General features: G+C 38.3%; 1 protein-coding gene across 3 annotated transcripts in view; it reads right to left on the bottom strand.

Annotated features, from left to right (window-relative positions):
* Positions 1-1188: 1188 nt before the first annotated feature.
* Positions 1189-19205, bottom strand: part of RALGPS2 (Ral GEF with PH domain and SH3 binding motif 2) — a 122606-nt gene continuing 104589 nt past the window's right edge. For 2 of the 3 annotated variants that reach the window (XM_054833811.1, XM_054833812.1), the window contains exons 14-20: positions 18783-18837; positions 15133-15210; positions 13465-13570; positions 12624-12716; positions 4810-4915; positions 3499-3590; positions 1189-1243 (exon numbers count right to left, since the gene is read on the bottom strand). In XM_054833811.1, the coding sequence (XP_054689786.1) occupies positions 1214-1243; positions 3499-3590; positions 4810-4915; positions 12624-12716; positions 13465-13570; positions 15133-15210; positions 18783-18837 (560 nt within the window). In that variant the 3' untranslated portion in view covers positions 1189-1213. The remainder of the gene's footprint in view (positions 1244-3498; positions 3591-4809; positions 4916-12623; positions 12717-13464; positions 13571-15132; positions 15211-18782; positions 18838-19205) is intronic. The other variant, XM_054833813.1, reaches the window with a different exon arrangement.

Genomic DNA, 19205 nt, shown 5'->3' with positions numbered 1-19205 from the left:
AGTCCCACACCTTTTCTCTCCTTAGGTTATCCTGCCTTCTAATAAATTAATTATTTGCCTGAAGATCAAAAGAGCTTCTGTATGGAAGGTCTGCTTTAGGCCATGTTATCAATACCACACAATGTCAACTACTTTGACCAGGACAGATACTAAAATCAATTATTGCCAAATGAGAACATGAAGGCTTGAAATTGTGCCTCTATCTTTTTAAAACGTAGATCTTAAGTGACATTATGAAACACCACACACTAACAGTGGTCCCTAACCGATAATTAACAGATACCCAGAGAAGTAAAATGTCTCAGTGAGCTATACCCAGGTGTTGGGGTTTTTTTTGTCATTCAACCTTTGTACGTAGGAGGAGTGACAGGTGTAGAAACAAATGGGAAGAAAACACTCCGTTCTGACCCAACAGTGCTTTCAGTTTTGTCTCTTCCACACACATACCCCGACCCCCCAAGACACATGAACTACGTTTTTAACCAGGAATTAGGTAACAACGTACCAAAACAATTTTTGGTGTCTAAGTGCTCAGCCTTTGTGCTGCTCATAGGGAATATGGCTCCCATACAGTACTAAGGTTTGCAAGCTTAGCACTGTTTTAAACTCGCAGTTGTTACATTTCTTATACTTGTAGCTCAGAGAGAAATAACATTGCTCCAGGCTAAGCGTGCCTGGGACAAGGTCCCATTGAGAGCTCCTGGTATAGTCTAAACAACATCTCTAGAACATGTAGTACCTCTTTTACCTGGTTCATACATAGCTTTTGATACAACTCTTTAATACCAGTTTACTTGTTTTCTTAAGAATGCCTAAAAAGGTGAGTTATTTTCAAAATTAGTATAAAGTTAAAAGAAACTCAAACTAGCTACAATCTATTTAACTCAAGCACAGCACCGCCAGAAGTTTCACACACACTATTTGGTGTTTCATGTTGTTTTTCCTTTCATTCTTTAAGGCAGTGGTTTCCACAGGTCAGTTCAGAGAATATAACGAAGCATGGTCCATGGCAGTTCATGTTGCAACTCCATTTTTAATTTGGGGGACTCTATCCCCAACCATTAGTGGTTTTGTTCAGGGCTCCAGAGTTCAGAGATCGAGTTGACAGGCTCTGTTCTGGCACAAAATACAGCTGGCACATTTTTCATCAGGACCTCGTTCTCAATTATGAGATGGTTCAAACTGTTCTTTTTGTTTGTTTTGAATTAGCCTATTATTCAAAGGTCATCAAGTTGGCAGGAACCTGGAAACAAAAATATAAATGATAGCAGATTTTACTTTGGGTAGTAGCTACTTATTCCACTGTATCACAGACTAGCCACCTGTTTAAATGCAGATCATTAACACTCCTGTCTCAAAAAAAGGGGAGGAGGCATGCAACTATCATTCAGCAGTACAAATATACTTAGAGCGGTAGAAAACCCAGGTATAACCAAAATATTAAACTGCTGCATGGTTTATAATTTTATTATATGGCCGTAGATCTTCTTAATTTTGATGACATTCAAGATTTAAGTTGTCAGCAAAACAACCTTAACATGATAAATCTCAGCACTGAACTACACAAGCAGAACCTTCTCACTTGAGTCCCAGCTAGAGAATTCTTGGCACACAGGTTAGTGATTGATGTCGGCCCTCTAGTATTTTTAAGACTAATTTAAAAAAACGAGGCATAAACACTTGCCTGGGCTTTTCCCATAGGAAACCTGAATGCCTGCTGCAGACATCACTCCCTTTCATGAAGATTAAAGCTAGTTTGCATTACATTAGTTTACATCCCCATTTTCTCTCCATCAGGAATTTGCCTGACAGCAACATCTCTTGTTTACTCAGGTTATTAAAGAGCCACCACATTCCTGATGACTCTCAATAAATACCCAGTTTGGGTGGATTTGAAGCAAGGATTTCTTGCTTTGCATTTACCACTTAGGTCCAAGAACGATCAACGGGGCTAAAGTTCCACCATTAAAATTAAAAATAATATCTATTTAAATGGTTCCCAATATTATTCAACTGGGTAGGTGTCTAGACTATCGAAAACACATTTAAACATCCAGTCTTTCTTGGGCAGTCATACTGTTAGCAAGCAAACAAGATCTTCCATTTTAAACAGTACTACAAGGCATCTCTCTAGCGAAAGCACTGTACTAGAGTCAAATCGTGATCAAGAGAAAAATTTTACAGGATTTTTTTTTTTTTTTTCTCATTTGGTAAACCAACCTTTGTAACCTGATGTTTGTGTGAAGTGCTACTTCTTCTGTGGGAGCAACTACGCTGCCAAGAACCCATATAGCACTACTACACAACATGCCAGAAAACAGAAAATATGCAACAAATCATGGTAGCAGGGGTTCTGTTTTTAGTGATAGGGGTTTTTTATTAATCCTCCTTTTTTTTTTCCCTTTTAAAATATCCTACTTATCTTCACCTTGCTGTCATATTTTCCAAAGGAAACCCTGCCAAAATCCTCAAGCTTGCTGCTTTGCACAAGCTAGGGGCTGAATGCTTTAAACAAGTTTGCATTAAATCGTATTGTTAAGCCTTATTGAACAAAAGCTGTCCTCGGAGGGCAGTTTTCAGGCCTGCCTGGCAGTCACCACTTTCTTGCAAACTCTTTGCCACTAGTTGCTACTATTCCCACCTTCTACAGCCAGGAACACAATTTCCTCTCCTTTGCACCGTCTCAGATACTTTCAAGGGAGCTTCTGCAACCCTCCTTACTCCTTAGATTTCTCAGAAGCAGAACTGAACAAGAAAGCACGGAAGGATCTGGAAAAGTCCTTTTGTTTCACCTTGAAATTCATTAGTCTTTTACTTTGAAAACTCCATAAACAAATGTGCAAAGGAAAAGGGAGATTTCAGGAAGACAAAGTGGTAACTTAAAAAGGATATTGCTAATGAAAAAGGTCAAGTAAGAATTTGTATGGGAACCAAATTTAATAGGGGTCAGAGTAGTCTTATCTTTCTTTTTGATTCATTGAAAATTCTACCTTTGTTTTCAAAGTCTATTAAATGTACCCAGGACTAAGCTATTTTTTTAATATATTTTAGAAATACACACAAACAACAGAAAGCATGCATGCCCAAGACCTGACAAAATGGCACTACAGGAGAGTTATCTGGAATCGATATTGAATGCTACAGTTTACAGCTTTTTATGTAACTGTAAAATAGCCTCTTTAAAATGGGCAATGACAAAAATACTGCCACTGGGACAGGTATTTTAAGAGCATTTCTTCCATTTTCCCAATTGCTTTAAATGAGCCTCAAGATAGCCCCAAATCTTTCTTCACTACTACAGAAGCTCTGAGGACTTGTTTATAAAGAGACAAACAGGAAAGCTAAGGCAAATCAATAAGCATGTAAAATCAATGCAGAGGCTGCTCAGAGCAGATTGCTCTTCATACAAAACAATCAGTTACAGCTCGGTCACCCAGAAGATCTATCAGTTCTGAGCTCTTATCTCTTTCGTGTCCCTTTTCAATGTCTTGCTCTCACCTGTTGTCTGTTGCTTTGGCAGGCAGCACTCAGGTGTTTAAACCACAGCATTGCATTCATTCTGTTTCCAGCTTGAAATTTATATGAATTTCCTAAGTAAGAAAGATAGGAAAAAACCTGATAAACACAAACAATTTTATATACTTAAATCCTACCCATATTCAAATAACTTTAAAAAGATTTAATAGCAGAACATTCATATAACTTTACACTGCGTCTGGCATAAGTGCAACTTAATTGTTTGACCTAGTGCGAGAGAAGTCTCAGCTCGCCTGTCTTCCTTTCCAACATTCTAGTTTTCAACTAACACTGGTGTCAACTAGGAAAGAACAAAACATTTCCCAGAACCATAAAACAAAAATGTTTTGGGGTTTTTTCATTGCTATTATTACAATTTGTTTATAACATAATTTCATCATTTCTTAATGAAGTGCAAGATAGCACTGAAACACACTCTAGAAAGCTGTATTTGAAAATATCTGAAAATTGTTCCTAAGCATATTTATATATTTCAGACAAGTATTTTCAGTGTCCGGTGTTATACAGTGCTTGCCTGGGTTCAGAAAGGCCATTTATTACAAAAACATTTCAGGTTGCTGTTGCCAAGTTTAAGCTGATAAGCAGTTATAATTTACATGACTGTATCAGTGGCGCTAGCATAGATACTTGGAAATAAAATGTACTAAGATTTGAAGTAGACAAAGCAATAAATAATGTGAAGCTCCTTTATCAGAACTGCTAATGATGCTCTTCATACATAGTTTGAAGTGCTATGGAAAAGTAACAATTTCTTCACAGTTTAAACTGAAACCAGGGCACTACGGTGGAGTAACAGAAATCAAAGCTTCTCTGCAAAATAGTCAAGATCTCTTGGGGTTTTTTTTCCTGGTAATAGTGCTACATTTGAACAGATGGTTTTGTTTTTCATCTGGAGAGGAGAAGGGACTGGTCAAGCACCTAGTATTAGCTGAATATTGAACTTTTTGGTTTATTGTTACTTACGTTTTCACATATGTGAAAATGCCTCTGAGTGGTCTAAATATAGTTTAAAAGAATGCAGATGAATACTTCCAATAAAAATCACAAGTGGATTTCTTAGAGTTTGGAGAGTTCTTAGAACTTAATGAAAACTCTAAGGATTCTCCACTGACAATTGTTCCCATAGCATTCCAAAGGCAAACATGACACATTGGAGGGCAGCTGAATAAGTGAAACGTAACATCCTTCCCATTTCATTTAGTTGCTTATGAATACCTCAAAGCAAATGTTTATTTTGGGAATCATTGCCCTCTTGGTGCTAGCATTGCTCACCCTTCTCAGAATCAGTCAATAAGAAGAGATCTGGATGCTCAGGGTCATCTGCCATCATGACCATCCAGCCCACCACTGACACATTCTTACTCGGCGTGGATTTGAACTGAAAATACAAGCAGAGATGTAAACTAAAGGAAAAACAAAAAGCTTCAGCCAGACCAACTGCACTGCACAGAACAAGTATTCAAAAGGGCAGTTCTTCTCAGTGACTGTTATAGACACAGAATAACTTCAAAGGAAGCACAGCATTTCATAAAATTAAGAAAGATTATGAATTTTATCTGGAATTGGTGAAAACAGAACTTACCACAAAGAATGATATTCCAAACAAATTAAAAGGAGTACTACAATCCCCCAAAACGTGTCAACAGACATCTAAACTGCACTGTATGAATACAATAGCATTCCTTACCACATTACTGCACGTGTATGCATACTACAGTTCAAAAAAAGGGCATTAACAAAAGCAAAGCTAATCCCCATTAACAAACAGAAGAATTAAACTTGTCTGTGTCATAATTATTCAAAGTTAACATGCATTAATTATTATAATAGTCTGTAATTACACATAACGAGAATCCTGTGGACAAGATAACACAACTGTGTAATTAAACATGATGATAATTTTATTTGTCTGGGACTTGTGCAACATGCTACATTTTAAACCTCTGTTGAAAATATGCTAGAACTTTAAATGAACAAATGTTAGACCAGCATTTGAAACAGAAAGTATTTTAACCAAGTTCAAAATAATTTAAGAGTCTCTGTATCTTATAAACTTTTGAATGCATCATCTGTGTCCTGCCCTCTCCCATCACTATAGCTACACTTGCAGGACCCATTCCATCACAAGTTCCTATCAGCCATGTTCAGCCGACATTTCTAGAACGTCAGTGGAAATATAAAAGCTTGGAAACTTTGAAGGAATGCTTATACAGATAGCTTAAGCGTAAAAGTGACGATGACTGTTCTTAGGAAAGACCTGCCTGCCAAACTTCAAAACGGATGCCCGTTTTTTCATATTACTACGGACAAAACTATGGGAAAAGACCATTCCTCATAAACCCCACAGAATCACATACACTCCACTTAAGTAACTCTACTGCCTTTGGGAGGTAGACAGATTTGGTTAACATCGCATAAGTAGTAGTAGTAAATTACAAAGCTCTACCACACAACATTTCATTACAGTGAGGGCTGGATAATGTAACTTCTTTCCAATGGAAACTAAAATTCCTTTGAAGATTCTAGTCAGTAATGAAAAACATTAAGGAATTTTATCTTGAAAGAAGACATAAAGACAGGGAAAGGGAATAAAAGAAGGATATAGATTGTGAATTCTTAAAAAAAAATAAGTATATATTCAGGACTTGGTATGGACTCATTGAAGACGTTGCCTTGAAAAATAAGATGGCACAACTTACACTGAAAAGGGACCTGCAAAATGCAAACTTCCAAGTAGCCCTATAAGCATTAATAGGTCCTTTTCATAGAGGTGGAAATTTGAGTCACAAAGCAGTTTTAATAGGTTACAGATCAACGGTGTACCTCTTGAACTGCGCTCATTTCTAGAGTTTAATGAAAATAGCACATTTGCACTTTCCTATCTTAGTTATATATCATAACAGCAGGTATACAATACATGAAATTACCATGCAATCAAACCTGCTAGAGCTCGCTTGTTTTTTCATTTTATACAAAACAATTAGTTAATCATGGTACTTCTCCAAAAAGTAAAAAGCTCCACACAAGGGAAGCGTTTCCTGCCAGCATCAATCCGTCATCGCTTGAAACACATGTCAGTTCTCCATCCCTGTGCACGGCGGGATTTGTATTCCATGTTTACATAGTCCCCCAGGGCAGTTCATTCTCCACTGATGCATGGAGCCTTGCTAACAGCAAGTCTGCTTTGTTAACATGAAGGGAATGAAAGCTTCATTGTAATTTCACCTTCCTGGTTCTTTTTTTTTTTTTTTTTTTATACAGGCCACTGGAATGACACTCCTATTATATACACAGAAAACTACACAGCTCTGGCTCTAGGCTTCACAGAATTAATTTTTTTTCTTCTTGTTGTTCTGAGCTCAAAGGCATTTATACATAAACATTTGAAGAAAAAAAATCTGAATTAATCTGTGAACAGACTTTTCACTCCAACCTTTTGGCACCTACAAACCTCCTCCTCTTCATCTCCTGTTGAGATTTTACAGCCTTCTAATATTCAAATCACTGTCTCGGAGGCTGAACATACTTCCTAGAATGACAGTGTTCTCTATCAGGGTATTTCAGTGAGAGTGCCTGAGCTACAACTACCAAGTTTTCTGGAGCACCAATAAATGGGACTAACTCCGAATATAACATGCAATGGAAGGCTTGGAATGAACAAGGGTTCATGCTGGAGCATGAAGGCTCAAAGTCTCTGTTGCTTTTCCAAGTACCCACAAACATGGAAAAATCTCTCATGCGTGCTATGTTGTCACAGAAATTGGCAAGATTTGTCCAGCCCAGTCACTACGAACAGGTTTTTTATAGGTGTACTCGCATTTTTCAGGGCAAATGCTTCCTTTAAGACTAATTTTAAGTTGGCTATTTTTACTATATTCCTTTTCTAAAGGTGTGCAAGTGCTATAGTTTTATCACAGAAGCTTGTTTGTGGGTACCATTTCAGCATAGGAGATAAAACCTTAAGCATTCTACACACATTCCTCTCAGACTCTCCTGAACCACATCTCTGGGCTCTGAAGTCCACATGCTCATTATAGGCAATTTTCCATTACTGTTGTAATAACTGAAACCTGGTTCACTATTTAAAATACAAAGCTCATTATATTTAGTAGTCTGTCTTAGTAGATGCAGCACAAGAAAATTTGTCACATCCAGGTATCCACAGCATCCTCTTCCTTTGGACTAGATTCACATCCAGAATACATGCTATACTGGAAGCATTCCTTTGTCTTTGATGGTAGGCATGAGAAGAGCTGGCTTGCCCATGTCTAAAAGGGAGGGGATTTTTTGCCCTTTTTGCTGGATTACACTGGGATTTTTATGAGGTAATTTTCCAAAGAGGTTGGCTATTATAAGCCTGGAAGAGCTTTGAGTGTCGGCACATTCCAAGTCCTCAGTCTCAGCTGCCTGAAGCAATAGCAGCAGCAGAACGGTCAAAAGCCTGCCTGTAATCAAGACACATTTACCACGAGAGCTCTCGCCAGGAAACTTTATATAGCAGACTGACTTCTTCGTTGCCAGCGTTCCTTTCCATGTCACAGAGGCCTTGAGAAAGGAAGCTGAGACAGATGTTGACATGGCTCCAGAAGATGCTTGGAATATTTTATCTAGGTAAGTCTCAAATGTACCAATCTTTGAAAGAGCAACCTGCGTCAAAGTAGACAGCATCATCCTGTTTATCCATTTAATCTGGACAGTAACAAAACAAAACCTAGATCTAGCCTCAAATCTCTCTGTTTTGCAGAATGGACCTCTGAGGAATATCACTGGACAGTGAACATATACTCATGCACTAGCTATCTGCAGATGGTTGACTATCTAAAGTTTATTCTCTCTTGATTAACTTTCTGAAAATGCAGACAAATTGAATTGAAGCATGACACCTGATAAGTCATCTTCACAGACTCCAGAACAAAAGCCGAGGCTTTGTACAATAACTCTGCAGTGAAATAGATGGAAGTCTAAGCTATCAATAGCTAGGCTAAAAGTACAACACAGGTAGACTAGCTGAACAAAGCTACTGACCACCTAGTATTAGGCTGTTTAATAAACTGGAGCCTCCCCCCCCAATCCCCCAACCTCAGTCTCCCACAGCAGTTCCCAGGTTATCTTCCACCTTAATTTCAGCATAAAGATTATATTCTGCATAATAACAACCTTTGGAAGTTATGTGTGCATTCAATGTGAACTATTTGTTTAAATAAAAGACAATCCAAACCACAGTTAATAGGTATTACATTATTTTAACCATGACTGCATCTGGGAAACCAGATCAGAGACCTGAGCTTCTGTCCTGGTTTTGGCTGGGGCAGAGTTAATTTTCTTCCTAATAGCTGGCGTAGTGCTATGTTCTGGATTTAGGATGAGGCTAATGTTGATAACACTCATGTTTCAGTTGCTGCCAAGCAGTCAAGGACTTCTCAGCTTCTCCTACAGGCCTGCCAGTGAGAGGGCAGGGGTTCCCAAGAAGCTGGGAGGGGACACAGCCAGGACAGCTGACCCCGACTGGCCAATGGGATATTCCGTACCATATGATGTCATGCTCAAGTGTATAAACTTGGGGGAAGCTGGCTGGGGGGGCCACCACTGCTCAGGAACAGTCTGGGCATCAGTCGGTGGGTGGTGAGCAATTGTTTTTCATTTGCATCACTTGTTTTTCTTGGGTTTTATTTCTTTTTGTTATTCTCCTTTACATTACAATTGATTGTTATTACTATTATTATTCTATTTGATTTCAATTATTAAACTGTTCTTATCTCAATCCTCGAGTTTTCTCACTTTTACCCTTCTGATTTTCTCACCCATCCCACCAGGGCAGGGAGTGAGCGAGCAGCTGTGTGGTGCTTAGTTGCCGGCTAGGGTTAAAACACAACAGCTTCATAACCTGCTTTGTGTCCACAAACAGAACTAAATATGTTCATTGCCCTGAAAAGCTAAAAGCAAGACATCAGCTGTGTATAGACAAATCCAAGGTTGTGCTGGGTAGTTCGGTCCAATTGCACAGAGCCAAATGTTAAAAAAATAAATCTGCTCTAGCAGTCACTGCTTTTTACTACGACTCCTCCATCTCTCTTTCCTGGGAAGTGCATTGCTCAAACTCCGCTCAGTATTATTTGCAAGCCATAATGCTGGCAGGCTTCTGGTGGGTCATCCTGCCAGCATTATGGATGTGAATGTCTCCTAGCCTCTATCTGCAGACTCTGCCATTGGTCTGCTGGCACATCCTTGGACAAATAAACACAAGAACCTGAGGAGGCAAGACAGATTTAGCGTCTTAGGCACCAGTGTCTGTTCTCTAGTAGTTCAGTTGTTGTAAGTATCACAACACATCAGTGATTTGGGGAGTATTAAAAGTCAATTCAATAGGTTCAGAAAATAATTTCTGAAAGAGCGTTCTAAATGGATACGACTGCATTTCAAGACAAAAGTAAAGGCTTTGGCAGTAACAGAGACTCAAGAGGATCAGATACCAGAGTTGAATGTTTACATTTGTTACCTTTTTACTTCATTTACTTTTCCTAAAGAAAGGGCAAGACCATTTAAGTGATGAAAATTGTTATTCTGAAGGAAACATATAAGCAAATGGACCACAAAAATTCAATATACTTAATTTCCAAATAATAAAATTACCAGATATGCAATTTTCCCAAGTTCTCTAAACCCATATGTTATTTAGATTGTTTTAAAATATTTATACACAATACTGAGAAAGCTTCTGACTGAATAGGTACAAGTATGGTCAAGTCTCCCATCATTCAGTACTTTGACAGACAGTGGACAAGAGAAACTTACAAATGCATATTCTATCCTTAAAAGAAAACAAAATGCAATTTTGGCATAAAGTCTAAAGGCATCATCACATCAGTACCAGGAGCACAAAGTCTGACATTACAAAAAATTTCTTTTCCATTTCTCAATGTTTCCAGAAAAAACAAGCAACTAACTGTTAGTGACATAATGCCAGCCAAGTTCTCCCTTGGTTCTTTCTTTTTCTTTTGCTTTTTAATGCTTCGTATTTCTGCTCATAATAGCTTACAAGTCTGCTCTTTCCAGCTACCTTTACTTTTAATGAGACAGACTCCTTCCGTAAGGTTTGCACTGATACCAGAGGCAAATGCATCCAAACATGTACTTTCTCTACAGGCACCCAGGAGACTGGGTGCTTGGCTAACAGCCCTGTGGTCTGGGCTTGTGTTGGCTTAACTAGCAAGACAAATTAAATAGGATCAGTTTCAATTTTAGCCAAGCAATCAAGGCTAGGAGGGGTGCAGCAAAGGGATGATGGCAAAGAAACTATGCAAATATTTCCACAAGTAATTGGCTGTTATTAAAAACTACTGAGTATTAGAATACTGTTTCCTAATGAACTACTTCCAACAAAAGTGGAAAATAACTCATTTTTTTGTAGATGAAGACATTACACACAAACGTTCTACACAGAAAATTCAAATATCCAGAAGTCTACTAATCAGAAATCTTAAGCTTCAGATCTCTACCCTCTGAACATAAAAATGTTATGATAAGAAAACAGCATTTTGTACCAGAAAGAAAGAAGATAGTGCCCTTACAAGGGTTCTAGGAGCACATCTCAGTTTGTAGATGTGTTGGGTTTGCGTGGCATGGTTTTGGTAGTGGGGGGGCTACAGGGGTGGCTTCTGTGAGAAGCTGCTAGAAGCTTCCCCTGCGTCTGATAGAGCCAATGCCAGCCAGCTCCAAGACAGACCCGCCGCTGGCCAAGGCCAAGCCAATCAGCGCCTCTGTGGGAGAGGCTCTCGTTGGAGAAGGTCGTGAAGGTCTGCACCCCGTGAGAGGGACTCCATGCTGGAGCAGGGGAACGATGAGAGGAGTCCTTCCCCTGAGGATGAAGAAGCTGCAGAAACAACGTGTGATGAACGGACCATAACCCCCATTCCCTGTCCCCCTGTGCCGCTGAGGGGGGGTGGAGGTTGAAGCCGGGAGTGAAGTTGAGCCCAGGAAGGTGGGAGGGGTGGGGGGAGGTGTTTTAAGATTTGATTTTATTTCTCACTCCTCTACTCTGTTTTGCTTAGTAATAAAGTAGATGAATTTCCTCTCTCAGTTCAGTCTGTTTTGCTCGTGACGATAATTAGTGAATGATCTCTCCCTGTCCTTATCTCGACCCATAAGCTTTTCGTTATACTTTTTCTCCCGTCTAGTGAACAAGGGGAGTGATAGAGCGGCTCTGGTGGGCACCTGGCCCCCAGCCAGGGTCAACCCACCACAGTAGAATTACATAAGCTTTGTGCAAAGCAAATGTCCTTCAGTGACAGTTGTCATAAATAAAACTGAAGCATTGCCCAAGGCAACCAAGTAATAGTTCTGAGTAGTGAATAAACTTGGAAAAAGATCCAAGTATCTAAAATTTTACCCAGTTTCTTATACAGAATCTCTGGCGGCATCCTCTTCCATTTAAATTCACCAGTGAAAACAGGAACTACGCACATCATAACAGCCCTGGAACATCTACAGAAAATCCTTTTATTACTTTCCCACATAAGAAAAGTATTTTTAGCTTCTTTCAAATTAAGTTGCAGCGGATAAAAGGAAAGCCAGCATCACATGATATGTATGTGTAACAGATGAAGAGTTCTGTACTCCGTTGTAGTTAACAGACTACAGGATTAGAGAGAAAAAGAGTATAGTCCAATTTTACCACATATATGAAATCAGTACATGTTCAATGTCATATGTAGTGACTTCTCAGTCTTTCCACATCAATGTTTGTTTGGATTTCCAGTAGCAACAAACTGTTGCAAGACTCAGAGATCATCAAAAGATACAACTTCTACCTTAGAAAAGCAGACAGACCCAATGACATAGTTCCATTCTCTATAGACCAACAACTTCAGGGAGACCCATGGCACATTCAAAGCAGATATTCTTGGTGTAGCATACAAACGTGCGTGGTATTTCCATTAGGGCATATCCATATGAGGTGACCGATTGACTGGAAGACAGGATAGTGCTGACTAGAAATCACGCAGGTCCTAAACTACTCTCAGTGTTTACATCAGGAAATCACATTTTCATTTTGGCAGATGATACTGGAATACGCCTGTTTTACATACGTGTTTTCTTTCTGTAGCCTTCAGGGATTTTGCAGCGTAGTAAAAGAGTTGGGTTCCACACAGCGCTACCCAGTATTTTGTCCAAGATGCTACCTGGAGAGAAAAGGCGGGGGGGGGGGCGGGGGGAAGCGCAATGGATGAGTGAAATGTTTCATAATATTGAGCTGTAAAATAGCAGACATCATCGTCCAAAAACATGACAGCACTAACTGTCCAGCCAAACCATCAGCCATGTTTCAAAGCTGCTGTTTCCAGTTATTTGTGTAGGCCTATGAATGCATTAAAAAAATCTAGAGAGCAGAAAGAAGAATATGTGCCTTTCCCTCACTAATCTGAGAAAAATTTTCTGCATCTTATTCTATACTTTCTGCAACTCATACTTTGAGTTGCAGAACACTGAGTTAGAGTACATTTGCCCCTTTTCCATTTTATGTACTGCCAAAAGGTATCCCCCATTGTCATTAATATGTATTTTGATTTATAATTGATAATCAAGCATTTGCAAGGAAAATGCTAAGGGTTATTATCTATTGATAAAGTGTTAGGATCCACATACCATTCAGGAAGACAGAGCATGCTCCTCTCTTTTAAGGTTATCAGGAATTGGAAGAAATGTTATGTAGCATTACACTTCTACTCCCTAGATTACAGGTATAGCCTTATAAACTGAATAAATCCACCAAACACAAGAATGCAATCTCTAGCAGCGATGCTAAACCTTAATCAGCAAGGCAAAGGAGATCTCAGACACTTGAATTAGTTGCACAATGGCCACTTTATTGTATTTATAATTGGGTAAAGGAAGGAGCAGAGAAAATGAATTTAAAAAAAAAAATCTTACTGTAGGTTTTTTGCCTTCTTTCAACAGTGTCTTCCTCCTGAGAACACCTTGAATAGTAACTGCTCCTGGATACAAATGAACAGCCAAATCTTCAGATTCTAGGGAGCTGAAAGGAGCATGTGAAGATTTGTGTGAAAAAATATTGTTCCTAAAGCAATCTTCCAAGTATTACCACAAACTAATGCAAACATCTGTATTTTAATTTAGAAGTGTCAACTTTTTATTTATTGGACTTCATTGTGGAAAGAGACTTTGGCTGTTACAAGGAATTGCTGTTGTGGAATTTATGCTCACAAGCAAAAGTGATCAGAAAAATTAATTAGCCAAGCAGGTAATCCTTAATTAAAAAAATTGAAACTCAAGACAACTGAAATACAAGAACAATTAATTTTAAAAGCAAACGGTTGAAGTACAGTCATATTGTTGCTGTATGTGTTAAAACCTCTCCTTCAGCCCTTGCAAGAAAGATCGAGTATTTTTTTTGTTAGAAACACTGGAATCATTAGCACATCAAAACCAAAGCATAGCTCAAACATGCACAATCTTTAAAATATCTGAAAGCAAGAAGGGTGGGCAGGAGCAGTAATAAAGAGTAGAAACCCAAACCACAGCTTTAAGGTGTTTTAATGCATCTGAAGCTCTAATCATCTACGCCATGGAGGATCTAAGAGCAGTGGGATAAAATAAATGCTGGGTACAGCACTGTGAAAAGAAAACTTTATTGAAATTATGAAGCTGACTGGCTTACAAAACATTCTCAATCAGAAAAAAACTACAACAGAAATAATTTCAGTAAATGTCAATCAGAGCATATAGCTAAGTTGCTGAACCCAGCAGCTTTCTAGAAAAGCCAAGAAAATGAACAGTGCCTGAAATTCATTTTGAAGTGAACTAGGATTTGCTCTTTCATCCATCCTAACGTTCATGAACGTTCAAAGTAAACTGGAAATCTAGCAAACATTTTCATTGCAGCACCTACTTAGGATGATGATATGGAGACAGTTTTGGACATTGATAGATGTGAACATGGTTTAATTCAGTGAGACAATGCTTGCTTCTTAACGTGAAAAATGTTTCATAGTTAATGGCCATCTCTTCCCCAGTTACAGGGCCACACAGCTGGAGAGAGAATTTGTATTTTAATTCATCAGAATCATCAGTTACACTACTATGTCAGCTTGCAAATAATACTATATATAATGAATTGAGGCCAATTTTCATGCATTACTCATTTTAGCCATATTTATTATCTCAGGGAAGAGGGGAAAAGAAATTCAATACGGAACTATCACAGCAAAGAAAACATCTTGAATGCCATCTATTAGCACAAGAAGCAGCTTTGTTGTCCACATGAGAACTACCAACACTGCTTCACAGTGGTGGGCAGTTTAAAAGCTACCTCTGGTAAAACATCTTAAGCCTTGATATAAAGATCCAATGGTTCAGAATTTGGATTTGCAGACCAGAATGAACAAAGGCCCTTATGGTGATACAGAGTAAGTCATAGAAGAGGAAAGCTTTAAGTCTGAAGCAAAAGGTCTCTACTTTTATTTTGACATGTAAGTTAGAAAGGTAACATCAGAAAACACCCACTTAATTATTAAACCAAACCAAATCACCAACACCAGAGGGAAAATGTGACACCTCTGTGTGCAGTGGGGATTGTACCTGCTGGCCTTCATGTGGCCTCGATAGCCATTTCGTGACACTCTTGTCCCCGGACCGAGAGAATGGTACAACCTGTTCCTGTTGGATTCCATTATAAATTGTACGTATTACATATACTTTTATTCACACAAACAGCACGACTGCTAAAACAGCATAGTAATTTTTTTTGTGTGCCTATCACAAAGCCACTGCTTCCAATTAAGAAACAAAGGATAATATTATTTAGAAAAATGCATGCAGAGATAGACACCATGGTTTTTTATTTCTTCAGATGTTCTCTTTGTCAGAACTCATAATACTGAAGTGCTTTATTGGCCCTGAGGAATAATACATTCTGAGAGCAAAGCCTGTGTTTAGTTCTTAGAATTAAATCAATGTAAAGGAACCACATTAATAAAATCCATATGTCTTTAAATTCTGACTATAGATATTACTTCAAAAATTTTTTTCAAATTCTATGAGTATGTGCACACACACAAGTTGTTGGGCTGAAAGGAATCAAAAGCACTATCAAAATATGACTGACAATGCTTAAAATAAAGTAACACTGAAGTAAGCTAAGCAATATTTCAATTCTCCAGTTCATACAAGCTTTAAACTTTACATATAGGCTTCATATTTTAGAGTCCTTAACCTGATCTATACTGTTATCCATAGCCAGGACTTGTGTTCTAGACCTGCCTTCTGAATACTACTTTGCTCCATCGACCCTTGGTTTTCTGGATCAGATCCCTTAGTTGACTGAATTCCATTTAAGTCCACAGAAGCATAGGCACTTTGTCCTCACCCCCTATTTTTCATCCATTTTTCTAGTTGCTTGTATTATGCTGAAATACTGAAAATCAGCTCTAATTCTGCAGAAGCAGGCAGTTAAGTACAAGCCTATGAGAATTTTACAGGGAAAAATCTCCCACGTACTATAAACCCAACAATCTGTCACCTGTGAGAGGGGCTTTGTATTCCTCAGAATGTGAAACCTAAGCAAGTGGCATTGAAACATTACCATGTTTCAATCTGAACTCAGAGTAGCATACAGCTGGCAAACAAAACAGTTGTAAAGAAGGGAGACAATAAAGGTCAGCAGCATTAAACAAGAAGTATGCTTTTTGTTTGGTTGTTTTTGTTTGGTTTTTTCCTTTGGTTTTAAACCAGCTCAAACTATTGCCTTTGCTGCAGGAAGAATTATCAAAAAGATATTAATGAATTACCAGCTACTAATCTATTCCAGAAGATGCCATAATTCGGTTTTCAACATAAGTGATATATTTGAATGTATTAACTATCTTTGTTTTAAAATACATTCAAGATACAGACAAATAAACAAATAAAACAATAATTAAGATGAAGGAAAGAAAACCCTAAGATAAGCTGTCTATTTGTGTGTACATATATTTTGCATGCAAATGAAATACCTTTTCTTCTTACCTTTAAGCTTGGTTTTTTTGCATAACAAGGAGGCTATCACTCTTGCATTCAAGCTATTTCAGGGAAATCTATTCAGAGACACTCAGATGACAACCAATGAGACTGAGGTGTCACTTAGTATCAAGCCCTTAACACGATATAACTGTCAGGACTTGGAATTAAAGTCCTTCAAGTAATTTTGATTAGTCTAAAGGGACACCCCAATGATGAAAGCTCTTACTCAAGTTTCAAACTAAGTTTCTGTTGCACTTAAACAATCAGCGACTCTAGTTCTCAGCCCTTCCGCATTTCCCAGTTACAAACAACACGAGGGCCAGGAAAACCTAGAATATATGATACAATTCCTTCTGTCACTTGGAGAGTCTGTGTGTGGAGTATCTCATTACTTCCTGTTAGGCATATTTAGCAGACTTAAGCCCTCTTACCCAAAGATCCTGTTCCTAAATCACCAGGGAATACTGAATTCCCACTTGCACTGCATAGGAAGTAGTCATTAGTAACATGGGAAGTATCCCCATTTTGCCAGTAGCTGTTAATTCCAGACAACTAATGCTTCTCCCTCACTTAAAAACTCTTTGATAAGAAACAGGCCAAAACTAGAGAAACACCTTCTCTAGTTGTCTTAATTTTTAACATTTGCATTTCAGTGTATTACCTATTGAATTCCAAAACATGCTTCATCATCTTACGAACCAAGGAACAGACACAAGGTTGCCGCATATCTCTAGGAACTTCACACGATACAAGGAATCCGATCCCTCTCCCTGGAAGCGGGCAGAGAACTCGCCCTCAAAAAGCATGCAACTTCAGAGCTCCCAAGGAGTGCTCTCTCCCAGGAGAGAGGAAGGTACTAAGGGCAAGTGTAATCTGGAGGAGGAATCTTCTGACATAACTGATGTGGAGCAAACCTTTTAACTGGAGGTGGGTCTGGGCCAGCCAGTTCTCACTATGACAGGGATGGAAAAACCTCTGCTTTGTCTCAGAAGTCCACACAATTCTGGAGAATGTTACTATTCTCTAAAAATATGAGCTTAAGCCTGAACTTTACTTAAACTTTTCTGTTTCTTATGCTACTTAAGCTAAAAGCACTCAGTTCACCACTTTGTCTAAGGCTTTTCCATGTAACTTTTTGGCTTAGAGGAATAACCCGAACTTGATTAACTCTGTAATGCAAGAGGGAAGGAAAAGCAACAGAGCACATACAGATTACAGATGTTTTTTCTGCCCCTGTTTTCTTTCTATGCTCATATGCAATGTTCTTATTTCTTATCTAATGGAATCATAAGGGCATTTCCTCATGTATGTAATAATATTTATAGCATGAGATATCAGAGTTCACCTTTGGCACTGAGATTCTTTTCTAAGATATCTTCCAAAAAATAACACTTCAACTGTTTCAATGAACTGAAGTAGAATGTAAGGTTTGTGGCAACAGTTCCCAATTATAAGGTTCTTTGACAAAAATTTCTATCAAATGTATCTTCGTAGTATGGTAGAAAAAGCCATCCATGGCAATTCTGAAGCTGAATTACCTAAAATTGAGTTAGGGAAGCAAACTACGCGCTGTATGGCGCATCTTACTGAGCTGTGGAAAGATGAAATTTCCACTTTTTACTATATTAAACTATAGCTATTAGTCTTTTTCTACATTCTCAATTACAACATGGGAAAAGATTGAAGTGATGAATATCACCTCAGCATTTGCAGGTATTTTGATAAGGAGCAAGATATTAATTCTGAACCACAAAATCAGACATAAGCAAGGGGCATTACTGTGCATTCCCACGTAACGTGGGCAAATAACGACAAAGTGAAGAGCAGATGGGAGAGACCAAATGGTAACAAGGTCAGTTACAAGAACAAAGGGACCAAGAATGGATGAAATGTCTCAGGAAAAGTGAAAATGAAAACCAGATAGGTCACATGAATAGCATACACAGGATATGCAAATATATAAATACAGACAAATCATTTGGGGTTTAATGGTACTCTGGCAGAACTATTTAGAAGAATGTGTGCAATGACTGAGCATCCAACTAGACAAAAGCCCTATTAACTACTAGTAAGCAGAAGCTACTTCTCTGCTGCTTTAACTTACTACAGTTTATTAATATTCTTATATATAGATCACTAAAATAAAGCATCATTTTCAGACCTGAGTGAGAGAGTGTAAGTAGCAATGTCTGAATAGAGAAATGCAGTTTCTGAGTGGCACTTTTTCTTACCTTTCGAATGCTGGCCAGGAAGTCTCTTCACTGAGTTCAGAACCATCACTGCTACCTTGAAAAAGATAAGAATGAATGATAGTTTATTTCATCACCTACAACCCACCTATTTCAATTATATTTGTTTCTCCTTGGAATAGTCAAGATTAAAGATGTAAAAGTTACTCCACTAAAATACTACAACAAAAATACTTCGTTATTTGCTTCAGGAATTTCACATAAACTGAGGTAGAGATTTGAAGGGACTGGGTCTAGGGGAGTGCTAATAAATGTGAAAGGCATTTTCAAAATTTAAAGAACATCCTAAAATGTGTATTTGTTTGACTAACACAACAAGCACTTAAAAAGAAAGGTCGCTTATTTAAATAATTCCTTCTGAGATCACATATGGTCATGAGAAAGGGGCAGAACTTCACAATAGTA

The sequence above is a fragment of the Grus americana genome, chromosome 8, assembly GCF_028858705.1.
Source record: "Grus americana isolate bGruAme1 chromosome 8, bGruAme1.mat, whole genome shotgun sequence".
Lineage (NCBI taxonomy): Eukaryota > Metazoa > Chordata > Aves > Gruiformes > Gruidae > Grus > Grus americana.
The sequence above is the reverse complement of the archived record's forward strand: the minus strand, read 5'-3'. Positions and strand labels throughout refer to the sequence as shown.